Source organism: Zonotrichia leucophrys, chromosome 4A, assembly GCF_028769735.1.
Source record: "Zonotrichia leucophrys gambelii isolate GWCS_2022_RI chromosome 4A, RI_Zleu_2.0, whole genome shotgun sequence".
Taxonomy (NCBI): Eukaryota; Metazoa; Chordata; class Aves; order Passeriformes; family Passerellidae; genus Zonotrichia; species Zonotrichia leucophrys.
Window position 1 is genome coordinate 1085652 of NC_088174.1, and position 12722 is coordinate 1098373.

The 12722-nt window shown below is 51.9% G+C and overlaps 2 protein-coding genes across 2 annotated transcripts; one reads left to right on the forward strand and one right to left on the reverse strand.

The window, feature by feature from the left end:
• The first annotated feature begins 1731 nt into the window (after window positions 1-1731).
• Window positions 1732-6361, forward strand: LOC135447792 (cis-aconitate decarboxylase-like). Its single transcript, XM_064712866.1, has 5 exons — window positions 1732-1804; window positions 2905-3092; window positions 3972-4064; window positions 4463-4668; window positions 5443-6361. Exons 1-5 carry the CDS (start codon window positions 1732-1734, stop codon window positions 6359-6361), a joined length of 1479 nt encoding a protein of 492 aa, XP_064568936.1.
• Window positions 6362-9101: 2740 nt separating this feature from the next.
• On the reverse strand, window positions 9102-12355 carry GLOD5 (glyoxalase domain containing 5). Its single transcript, XM_064712851.1, has 4 exons — window positions 12311-12355; window positions 11053-11210; window positions 10397-10552; window positions 9102-10211 (listed from the first exon to the last, which is right to left on the reverse strand). Exons 2-4 carry the CDS (start codon window positions 11191-11193, stop codon window positions 10059-10061), a joined length of 450 nt encoding a protein of 149 aa, XP_064568921.1. The 5' UTR covers window positions 11194-11210; window positions 12311-12355; the 3' UTR covers window positions 9102-10058.
• Window positions 12356-12722: the final 367 nt, after the last annotated feature.

Genomic DNA, 12722 nt, shown 5'->3' on the forward strand with positions numbered 1-12722 from the left:
ACCTTTTGCACTTTAAGGAGGAAATGTCGCTTTCCGGGAGGTTCCTCCGCTGGTCCAGCTGATCATGGCACAAAACGGGAGCCTGCCCCAAAATTAACAAATTCCAATGGTTTTCACAGTCACTTAATTCAGCTACTGACCTTTTCCTGCCATCCTGCTCCTTTCACGAGTGCCAAACATCCCCTGGACTGTGCCACCTGGGGGTTGTTGTTGTTGGGAAGTGCTCCGTGGGTTCTGCTCCCTGTGCCCGCTCCGAGCTGGTCCCACTCGCTGCAGGATCTCATGGCAGGGCTGCACAGGCTCTGCTGCCCCTTCAGCTCTGTGGCTTTATTTCCCTGGATGTTCTTGGCATCCCTGCTGGACGCAGCTCTGGAAAATATTTTTTTCCCTCCTTTAAATATGTCGCTACTTTTACGTGCTCTTTTGATCTGTGAGTGTCTCACGATGAGAGGCACAACCAGGAAAACTGCTCCAAAAAACCTTCCAGCAGCTCCAGTGACAAATTCCCTCTCTGTGTCTCTCCTCTAGAAATCCCAGAAGTTCTTGGCAAGCTCTCGGCAAGTCCACAAAACCGCTACCCACGGTTTGTATCTCTCAGCATTCCCCATCCTTTCCTAGCGGGCATCCCTAAATAATTGCTGGAAAAGAAGGTGCTGGGCTGAGCACACTCAGAGAAATCCTCAAATTCTTGGAAGGAAAATCTTCCAAATGTTTGGGGGTCCTGTGGTTCTTCTTGCCTTCGGGGATAAAGGACCAGGAGAAAAGCAGCAAGGAGTAAAAATGTGGATTGTCAGTCCTGTGCTAAACCAGATCTTTAACTGGTTTAGAACCAGACTTTCCAAATTCTTTGACCACAACTGCAAGGTGTTCAAAGGGTGGCTCAGATCCTTAACTCCTCCACTTGTCACTGCTTCCTACTTACACCTGATCCTGCTCTGGGCATTGCCTGCAGACATTCCTGGCTCTCCTTCTGTGGCTCCAGCACTGCCCATCTTTGGATAAATTAACCACAACTTGGCCGTGTAAACACTTGACATATTATATCTCTTAACTTGATCTAAGATTGGCTATTAACTGATCTTAAAATATGTTTTTGATCTATTACGTTTATTAACTTCATTCTAAAAGTTTTCTTGGTTTAGTATAAAAGTTTATTAATTTCTTTTAAAAGTTAACTTCTTTTGGTTAATTGTAAGTTTTATTCTAGGTTTATTAACTCATTTAAAAATATATTCTTAGTCTATTGTCTCAATTTATTTTAAAATGAGTTATTAATACAATAAAAGCAAGGAATGTTGCCTAATGAGATCCGAGGACAAGAGAAATAATAATCCACAGGGATTTATTTGGTCTTGTATCAAATTTAATTTTTGTATGAAGTCCTGCCATACCAGAAGGAAAACCCTGGAGTCATGGAGTGCTTTCAGCTGAAGGGTTAAAACACCCCGCTGCCTGCTGAGGTGACAAAGAGCATTTGATGCCGGGGAGGAACCATTCCAGCTTTGCTGGGTGCTGGGTGATGGGAGCAGATTTTCCTGCAGCCTCTCCAAGCCCTGACATCACCACTCCCTGTTCGGGAGGGTGCGGGGGGACCCGGGGATGCTCCATGGGGATCCGGGCTGGGCTGGATCCGGGGTGCTGAGTGCCGGGATTCCTATAGGAATGCCAGGATTCCTATAGGAACGCGGTGCCGGGAGGGGGATGTCCTTTCTCCCGGTGAGTCAGGCGGTGATGGCATTCCCAGCTGTGTTTACAGGAGCCTCCGACTGGGCTCGAGGTGAGCCCGAGCATGAGCCAGCGCTCCGTGAGTCACTGATGTGACATTTCGGGATGGATCCAAACTAGCGATATTGGGGAATGGTCATTTCATTAATTGCCATGTTTGCTGCTCCAAAACCAAAGCCTCCTGTTTACCTGCCGGTCTGGATGAGCTTTCCTCTTGGGGAAAAGTTGGGTTTTTTTTCTCACCTGTCATTCAGTAAATTTAGGCATTAATTCATCTTTTATCTCCATCAATGTGTGTGCCCCCACATCCACCCATGAGTAAATTTATGGATTTTCCATCCTGCAACTGTTGTCCAGGTGGAATTTTATTTTCCCTGTGCACTCTCAAATTAATGGTATAAATTGTAATGGACCATAACAATTTTGATTCTATGAGTTATAAATATAATTATATTAATAATATTCTGTATTCTTATTATAGAATTGATAATGAATAATTTTATAAATTATAAATTAATATATAAATTAATAATATATATAAAATTAATTATATATTATATATATATATATATATATATATATAATCTAAACAAGGCAATTTGTCACTGAAATTAAAATATACAATAGACACAAACTGGGTATTTTCCATAGACTTTTAACTTACTTTTAATGATTAGCATCCTTTGGAGTACATAGGGCTTAAGAGCTTTGGTGGCTGAGTTGAGACACTTCCATGTCTTTTAGGATTAAACACCTGGATAAATCCAGGCTTTGGGTCTAGTCCTGCTTTCCAAAAAATTATGGAAGTGTTGGATTTCTGTGGTACATTTGTGTTAGGCTTTCCTCTGGATAAAGCAATCATTTGTGTTGATCCCTCCCAAAAAATGGTTGTTGGAACCCCAGGATGAGGGGATGGGGCTGAGCTCTGAAGTTTCTTCGCTTGAACCTTCTGGAAGCCACCCCATCTGTGGAATATGAAATGTTATGTATAGAACCTATGGAATCAGAGAGTACCCCAATTGGAAGGGAGCCATGGGGATGATGAATTGCAGCTCCCTGCCCTTGCAGGCTCCCCCAGATTGACCCACCTGCCTCAGGCAGGTGCAGCTCCCTGGCCTGGTGACACCAGTGCAGGGCTCACCGCTGTCCTTGTCCCCTCCCGGTGTCGTGGCACTGCAGTGGCGGCCAGGAGCGCTCCCGAGGACACGGTGACCAGCAGCTTTGCCTCGTTCATCCGCGCGGCGCGGCCCGAGCACCTGTCCCCGACCGTGCGGCAGCGGAGCAAGAGGATGATCCTGGACAGCATCGGCGTGGGGCTCGTGGGCAGCACCACACCTGTCTTTGACATCGCCCTGCGCTACTGCCGGGTAGGGACAACCCCTCCAATGCCACCACCACTGCCACTGCCACCACTGCCACTGCCATAGCCCTGCCACTGCCACGCCACTGCCGGGTAGGGGCAGCCCCTCCACTGCCACTGCCACTGCTATTGCCACTGTCAACTGCTACTGCCACTGCTACTGCCAGGTAGGGACAGCCCCTGCAATGCCACTGCCATTGCCACTGCTACCACCACTGCCATAGCCCTGCCACTGCCACCGCCACTGCCACTGCCAATGCCACTGCCACTGCCAGCACCACTGCCACTGCCACTGCTAATGCCACTGCCACTGCCAGCGCCACTGCCACTGCCACCACCCCCTCTGGGGCTGATCCCAGATGGCCAGCACCATCCCCACTCCCTCTGATGCCTTGTGAAGGCTGACCTAGAACAGAGATTAGATGGAGCTAAAGAATAAAGTAGGAATTTATTAAAAGGATTTCCTCAATGCATCCATCTTGGGCAGCACAAGAGCCCAGCCAGAGCTGCACCCAAGATGAACCAAAATGGCCACAAAAATCTCTGACTGGTCATGGGGTCCCACACCTCTATAAGCCTTGGTCCACCAGCACACTGGAGTCAATTGCCCAACTACTGCCCCAGCCTATGAAGTCTCACCTTTCCTGCTTTTCTCTCTTCAGTCTACTGTTGTCCATGCTCTTGAGCCTGAAATTTGGATCATTTGTCCTTGGTTACCAGCTAGAGCAGGAATTGTTTTGTCTCCCTGCTCTGTGCACAGAGCTCACCATCCCCTGGTATGAAGCCCAGACCCACACACTAAAGCAGCACAGAATGTGAAAAACAGAAAAGCTCAAACCTGAGACATCACCTCCAGGGCTCTCCTGACATTCCCTCCTTCCCACAGGAGCTGTACTCCTCCGTGGCCGTGAGCTCAGTCTATGGAAAGCCAGGAGTGAAGCTCTCCCCGACGCTGGCTGCCTTCACCAACGGCGTGGCGGTGAGGCTGGATCTTCCCAGGGAATCTGTGCTCCTGGATTTTCCAAGGGGGATCTGTGCTCCTGACTTTTCCAAGGGGGATTTGTGCTCCCGGGCCTTCCAGGGGAATCTATGCTCCCAGCTCTTCCTGGGGAATCTGTTCTCCTGTTTTTTCCAGGGGGAATCTGTGTTCCTGGCTCTCCCAGGGGAATCTGTGGTGCCAGGAATTAGCATTCCAGGAAACAGAGTGGTCACTGATGGGGGACAAAAGCTGGGAATCTCCTGGCTCTTAGAGGAGCTGAATCACCCCATGGGGACACTGAGTGGAGGCTTTGGCAGAATTTCCTCAGGAATATCAGCAGGGAGCCCTCATTCCCTCAGCACCCAGCCAGCACATTCCCATCTCTGTTTCCCTGGCAGACTCATTCCATGGATTTTGATGACACCTGGCACCCTGCCACTCACCCCTCCGGGGCCATCCTGCCGGCTCTCCTGGCAGCTTCCCAGATGCTCCCTCCCAACACCAAACCCAACGGCCTGGATTTCCTGCTGGCCTTCAACGTGGGCCTGGAAGTGCAAGGGAGGCTCATGCACTTCTCCACTGAGGCTCACGACATTCCCAAAAGGTAAAGCTCCTGTTCTTCGCCAAGGATGAAGAGGGTTGGTGAGTCTGGATTTTAAAATGTTCCTTTAGGTTAAGTCACCTTTAAGTCCAGTTTGATTTAGCTATACTCCAGGGTAAAGCCTTACTGAGGGCCAAATGCCAGAGGTGATTGCACCATGCACTTATTTGGTGATTTCCAAAGATTTTGCCTCAAAAATAACCCTCAGGAGGACTCCCAGGGGGTCTGCAGTGCCATCACCTGACTCAGCCAGGGCAGGATCCCAGAGCCAAGCAGTTTGGTGGTGGGTACAGCCCCATGGCCAGCTTCCGTTTCCAGCAGTGCCCTGGTGTGATCCAAGCAATGGAATCAACCAGGAACTGTTCCCTTGGGTGTGGTTGAGGCTGAATGATTTGTCTGAGGGATAGAAAGTTTGGCTGTGTGGACACAAACCATGGCACCTGCTGGAGAAAGTTCCAATTGCTCTTTGGAGATGCTGAGCTCACCCTGGGGTTTCTGAGGAGATTTCAAGGAGAAACTCCATTTTTAGACTAAATTTATGTTCATTAACTCTAAATTTAGAGTTAACCTAAAATACAGTAAAACTCTGATTTTAAAGTTTATTTATTAGCTAAAATTTATGGTTTAATTCTGAGTCAGGTGAATTCCATGAAGCCATGAGGGAGTTCTGCTGGCAGATGGGCCCCTCACTTCCCATTCATTTTTCCATGGGAAGGCTCCTGTGGTGTTCCCTGTGCCAGGCAGCCAGGGCTGCTCATTCCTGCCGTCCCCCTGCAGGTTCCACCCTCCCTCGGTGGTGGGCACGCTGGGCAGTGCCGCGGCCACGGCCAAGCTGCTGTCCCTGAGCTCGGCGCAGTGCTGCCACGCCCTGGGCATCGCCGCCTCGCTGGCCGGGGCGCCCATGGCCAACGCCGCCACCCAGGCCAAGCCTCTGCACGTGGGCAACGCCACCCGCCTGGGCCTGGAGGCCGCTCTGCTGGCGGGCCGAGGCATGGAGGCCAACCCCCTGATCCTGGATGACATCCCGGGCTGCTCGGGCTTCAGCGCCTTCTACAGCGTCTACCAGCCCAAGCCGCTGTCCGCGCCCGGCGAGCACCACGAGTTCCTGCTGGAGAAGCAGGACATTGCCTTCAAGCGATTCCCAGCCCACCTGGGCATGCACTGGGTGGTGGATGCTGCCTTGTCCGTCCGGAACCTCTTCATCAACTACGCAGGGTCCTTCTCGCCGTCCCTGATCCGCACCATTATGCTGAAGATCCCGGTGTCCAAGTACATCAACCGGCCTTTCCCCAGCTCGGAGCACCAGGCCAGGCACTCCTTCCAGTTCAATGCCTGTGCTGCCCTGCTGGACGGCGAGGTGGGCCTGGGGTCCTTCTCCGAGAGCAGCATCCACCGGCAGGAGCTCAGGGAGCTGCTGGACAAGGTGGTGGTGGAGCACCCTGAAGACAACGTGGCCAACTTTGACAAGATGTACGGAGAGGTGGCCCTGCTCCTGCACAGCGGGGACGTCCTGACGGGCAAATGTGACACTTTCTATGGGCACTGGAGGAAGCCCCTGAGCAAAGAGTCGCTCCTGAAGAAGTTTCGATCCAATGCCTCCCACGTGCTTCCAGAAGAAAAAATAGAAGCCATCATCACTCTGGTGGACAACCTGGAGAACCTGTCAGACAGCTCCCAGCTGGCCTGCAGCCTGTGAGGGGACAGCATGGGGGCTTGGTGAGGGGCTTGTCCTGGTGAAGCTGCGATTCCTTTCTTCATTGGTGCTTTCCTACTGATTCCCAAGGACAGGCAAGTTCCCACCCCTTCTACTAGATAATTCCAAAGGAACCCATGAGGCAGGAGGTGTCTGGGTTAACACATGGAGTAAACTTCAACTCCTCATTGGTGCTGGCTGAGGAGCTGAAAGGCCACCATAAGTATAAAAAAATTCCCATGGAAATCTCTGAGAATCCTGGAGTATCATCCAGTTCTCCAGAAGGAACGGTGCCTGTGCATTTCTTACAGCTGGATTCCGAACTTTTTCTGTGCAGAATGCCTGACTGCCCTGTCTGGAAAGAGGAGGAAGTTCAGCTGCAGAACCTGTGCTTTTCTCAGTGCTCTTCTGGGCACTTTTGGGATCAGGGTCAGGCAGTCCCACAGGCACAGGAGAAATCCATCATTGCTGCAAACAGCCCTGCCTGCAGAACTCTCCAGCAGAGAGTTTCCTTCCCAGTGAAAGGCTCCCATTTCTCCAACCCATGGGCAGTGTTTGCCACTTCTCTGTGTACAAAGGATGGTTTGAGGACCCTTGAGACCTGGGTGTCTTTTCTGAAGGGGAGAGAGGTGAGGAGTCCTACATCAGTTCTACACCCTGAGGGTGATCCCTGCCCATCCGAGGGCTGTCCCACACCACCCCTCTTGGCTTTCCCAGGTTTTCCCAGGCACCTGTTCTGAGCTGGCCCACCAGGTGGCCCATGGGCTTCTTTGGGAAGTGACTTGGGCACATACACTGTGACTCCCATTGGGAAACTCCTGTTTCCCTCCTGTGAGAGGAGGGGAAGCTCATTGAGATTTGGCTTTTAACTCATCATTCCATGAAAATGGATGAAATCTGGAATCTGTGCTCCTAAGCAGAAAGCCCTGAAAGGCTCCTTACCCCATGCCCTCCCTGAGTAGAGAGATGGAGAACTCAACACTTCTCAACATTAAACACTGGGATTGCTGATCCAAAGAGCTCCTTTCCAATGTGATTGTGATAAAATTGTGGAATCTCCTGTGGGAATCAGTATTCAAGAGGGATGAGATGGGAGCAGACAAGAAGGAAGATCCTTTTCTCTTGCTGGTCATGGTTTGTGCAGGGAATGAACCATCCAGAAGAAAACTGTTTTCCCACCTCTGTTCACCCACTCTTTCCACTGTCCAATATTCACAATGAATCTTGCTGAATAAAGAATGGAATTAAATTTTCTCCATAAAGATTTAATGCTGTGTTGTGTAAACAATCAGTTTTATTTGGAATACTCACAATACAGAGGCTTTTCCAACAGATGGGGAGCCCAGCAGAGGTTGGGACAGGGACAACTGCAATGCTGGCCTGTGGCCAGTGGTTCCTCCAGGTAAAAACCTTGAGCCCCACAGGCTCTTTCTCCCAGAGACAACCACAACCATCAGCCAGCAAAGCCTCCAGTGCTCCAACACCATCACTCCAAGAGAAGTTCCTCCATCAGCAGCACATTCCAAATACTTGATAAATTTCCATAACAAGTTTTGAGTTTCCCATGGTTTGGGTCAGGTATGAGATCCCCAAAAGTGTCATTCCATGTTTCACCCTGTGGTGAACGGGAAAGCCTCGAAACCAGGCAGGTCTGCCAGGCCTTAAAGGAATTGATGTGTGGGACAGAACCAAGATGGGCTTCAGTGGAGGGAACAAAATTCTCTCCCATGGACTTTGACTCCCTTCCATGGACTTTGACTCCCTTCCATGGACTTTGACTCCCTTCCATTGGCTTTGACCTTCCCCCATGGGCTTTGACCTTCCCCCATGGGCTTTGACCCTCTCCCATGGGCTCTGACCCCCTTGCATGGTCTTTGACCCTCTCCCATGGGCTTTCACCTCCTCCCATGGGCTTTGACTCCCTCCCATGGGCTTGGATCCCCTCCCATGGGCTTTCACCCTCTCCTGCGGGAACCAACCCTATTCCATGGGGATTAACCCCTTCCCATGGCTTTGGCCCTGTCCTGCAGAGATTAACCCTCTCCCATGGGCTTTGACCTCTCCTGTAGGCATTGACTTTCTTCTGTGGGAACCAATCCTGTTCCATGGGGATTAACCCTCCTCAATGGGCTTTGACCCTCTCCCATGGGTACCGACCCTCCCCCATGGGCTTTTTGACCCTCTCCCGTGGGCTTTGACCCTCTCCCATGGGCTTTCACCCTTTCTCATGGGCTTTGACCCTCTCCCATGGGCTTGGATTCCCTTCCATGGGCTTTCACCCTCTCCCATGGGCTTTCGCCCTCTCCTGTAGGAATTGACCTTCTTCCGTGGGAACCAATCCTGTTCCATGGGGATTAACTCTCCCCCATGGGCTCTGCCCTTTCCCGTGGGCTCTGCCCCTCTCCCGTGGGCAGGACGCCCCGAGGGGTCCCTCCGTATCCGGACAGGCCGGGGCACATCAGCACCCTGGAGAGCACCTCCGGATGCTCCGCGGGCGCCGGGGCGAGGAGACTCCGCTCCCTGGGATCCCTTCTTGGCATCCCTCCCTGGGATCCCTTCCCGGATCTCCATCTGAGGAGATGCCCGTGGCTTTCTCCCATGGCATTCCTGTCTTTAGTTCCCACAATGGACTCAACCCTGCTGATCATCCAAAGCACTGAATATTTTGTGACCTTGCCCTTTTTCGCACCATGAAGAATTTTGGATTTCCCACGAAATTCCAGCAAAGGAAAAATGACTACGATTCAGAGATTGTTTCAATTTTATAGAGGATTTGCACTGTAGCGGTCAGAAGAGTCCTCCCTCCTTTCCAGCGCTGTTCCCGTGAGGATATCGATGCTACCTCAGTGTGGCCAGCCTCGGAACTGCTCTGCTTGAGAATCCCCAGGTCCTTCATTGTTTTATACTTTTTAGATAACTTTGAAATGGCTTTTTAAATAACTGAAGGAAGAAGAAAACTCAGGACAGTCCCACAAGTAACCAGGAGCCATCAGAGTCAGACTCCTCTGCGTCAGACCATCCTCAATCTCTGCATAAATCCAGTGAACTCCTGGACTTCTGACACTTTGCCCTTCATGTAGGCTCCTCATCCCTGCTTTTTCCATTCTTGAGTGACAGAAACCCCACAATTATTGATACAGAGCTGAGGATGAAACTTGGGTCTTCAGTTTCAGGAGTGTTTGAGTGTCACACCGAGGCCGAATTCCCAAACCCCAGGAGAGGAATGTGTTTGGACAACCACAGCTGGATCTAAACCTCTGCCGTGGTGGGAGAGCCACCAGCACCAGGCAGCGTGCAACAAGAAGCAGGAGGATGAGAGGAAGGGATGCAGAAATTTCCAACTGTGGAAAAGTGACTCTGGAGAGGAGAGGAGTGACAGGTGGGCAGTGTAGCAAAAGGGAAAGCAGGAATTAGGGAAGATGTCCCAGCAATTGCAGTGCAGCAGCAGCAGGACAGATCTTCCAAGAAGGCCAGGAAATCTCCATGATGGAGATGTATAAAAGCAGGATTCACACTCAGAGCAGAGCAGAGCAGAGCAGAGCAGAGCAGAGCAGGCTGCCTTGGGAAATCTCCCAACATCCTTGCAGCCCCACTTTGTGGCTATGATTTGAGGCTTGTCCCAGGTTTACACAATTAAAGCCTGGACCATTAAATGGGCCAGGCAAACCCTGCTGGGACCCAGGCAGAGCATGGGCCGTGGTCAGGGCTGCCCCTCAGTGCCTGCAGCCACATCCGTGCAGTACCTGGAAACCTCAACCAGGTTCTCGTCGGGGTCTCGGAAGTAGATGGAGGTTATTGGACCCATAGCACCAGTTCTGGCCACGGGACCTTCTTCAATGGCCACCCCACAGGCCTGGAGGACACAGGAGAGCAGGGGTTTGATGGTCATATCATCACTGTGCCCTCCTCCCCCAGCCTTGACAACATGAACTGTTGGATGAGACAACACCAACATTCCCAGGAAAGGGTCAATTAGAGGCCCTGGATTTGTGTCTCCTGGGGTGACATTGCCCTGGGGGCACTCTGGGCCTGCCTCACCTGCAGATGCTTCAGCAGCTGCTCCAGGGGCTCTGTTGTGATCAGGCAGAAATCTGCAGAGCCGGGCACGGGGCGCCGAGCCTTGGGCTCAAACTCCTGTCCAGCCTGGTGCAGGTTGAACTTCTGCTGGCCAAAGCGCAAAGCTTTGCGATTGCCCTGCTCCCAGAGGAAAAGGCAGAGTCAGGGAGACCTCCTGGGCTGGATTCCTTCAGCATCCATTGTGAAACCCTGACCTGAGTTAGCAGAACCCCACCAGGCCCCCCACCATTGCACCCTTTGTGAAAGCAATACTATTAATGCCCAAGATGTGTGTCTAGACACTGAACAAAGTATTTGCCACTGCGAAGTTCATCCAGACACTGACCAGAAAACTGTGCTCATATATACTGGAAAAGGGTGTGTGTGTGCCTGAGAACTGCCTGTGCTGCTGTAATTGCTGATAGCAATGATGTTATTTTGTCTAGTAGAAATAATTCTAATTTTTGTATTTGTAATTTTGTTAACATTATCGAGTGTGACTTTTCGTACTTGGCCCCAGTGACATCCCACCAGTTGATAAAACCAATTATACAATATATATCACATACCCCTACACCCTCAGCACTCATTTTACCCTGGGGGCCTGGTGGGGTCCTGCTAACTCAGGTCAGGGTTACCTTGAACGTCACCACCTCCATGCCCAGGACTTTGGAATAAAAGGCCACAGTGTCCTCGATGCTCTTCACAGTCAGCACAAGGTGGTCCAGGCGCTGGATGAAACACGAGGGTGGGCTTGTGCCCCCTTCCTTCCAAGCCATGCTCTCAGGGCTGGGAACTGGCACGGGAAACCAGAGAATATGGAAGTTAGGAGCACCCAGCTGTGCAGGGAAATGGAAAATGGTCCAGGGAGCTGAGGGCTGAGAGGGATCGCCCAGGTTCTCCTCTGTCCTGCAGGTGGCAGAAGTACAGAAGCAATAAATCCTCGTCCCTGCAAGAGCCTCGGACTCTGATCTGCATCTGGTGGCATTCGAGCCTGCCAGAGCCCCTGGCTGGGCCAGGTGTGGGGACCAGCTGGGTGACATCGCCGAGGGCTGATGTCACCGAGATGCCAAGCTCCAACACACAAACCCCGTGTGCACCAAGGTGTGTGATCCTTCCTCCAGCCCCCTCTGGGGTCCTCCCAGGTGTGGACACTCATCCAGGTGGAGCCAAGCCAGACACTGGAGACAAGCTGGGGCCTGGCACAGCAGCAGGAAACATCTGGGAAGGCTTCTTGTCCTTTGTCTTTGAGCTGCCAGATGCCACCCCCAGGCAGAGAGTGAGGCCAGGGGCTCAGGGTGACACAGCACCAGGGTGTGGGGACTCACCAGGCTGGGGTCACAGGTTCCTGGGGCTTAGGCTGGGTTCAGACCCTCTGGAACTACCCTTGGCTTTCAGGGACATGGGTTAGGGTGTTGGCGGGCCAGGGGGAATGGTTGGACTCAATGACCTCAGAGGGCTCTTCCAGCCTAAATAATTCCATGATTCTTCATGATAAGTGGTTGGTGAGGAGAGATCCCCCAGCCCCACTGGCACGGGAGCAGGGTCAGTGTAAAGCCAGGTGCAGTTTCACTGGGATGTCAGAGGACCCTGTTTGGAGCAAGATCCCATTATCCCCTCCCATGGGCTGTGCCCACCGACTGCGCTGGTTATGGGGGAGCCACCACCAGAGCCAGAGGGATCCCTGCCCCTCCTGGCTGTGTTTGGTGCTCAGCAACCTCGGAGCCACCTGGCTCAACCCCTCTGCAATTCCCTTCACCCCAGGAGTCCTCTCAGGTGCTCCCAAATTGCAGCACCTCCATGTCCCAGCCTACAGCCCCCACTCCTGCCCTCCCCTCCCAGGGGAGCCCCTGAGGCAGAACCTGGAAGGAAACGGGGCTGCAAAATTCCTGTTACCTGCAGAGGGACGAGGAGCTGGGAAGACAGCGCTGAATGGTTTCCTGTGACCGTCCTCTTCCTGCTGGGAGCAGCCACGTCACGGGACAAAGGGAGGGAAGGGTGAGGTTGGAAACAGGAGCTCTAAACATTGCTCCCTGCAGAGGTGGACCTTGACCCAAAGGCCAACTGCTTGAAAAATCCCGCAAAAATTATCTAGATTTTTCCCTTTACAAGGGAAAGTTGGGTTTATGTGCTGGCTTAAAGCTCCCACTGAAGAATCCAGGATATCCCTGGAGAAGAGGGGCTGTCCAAGCAGCCACAGCAGCCTCCCACCTCCCTGGCAATGCACAGGGAATCTTGCCTCCAAGATCATTTTCTAACACGCAAAATAACTAAAATAATCTTTGTCCTGTGGGGCAAATATCAAGGA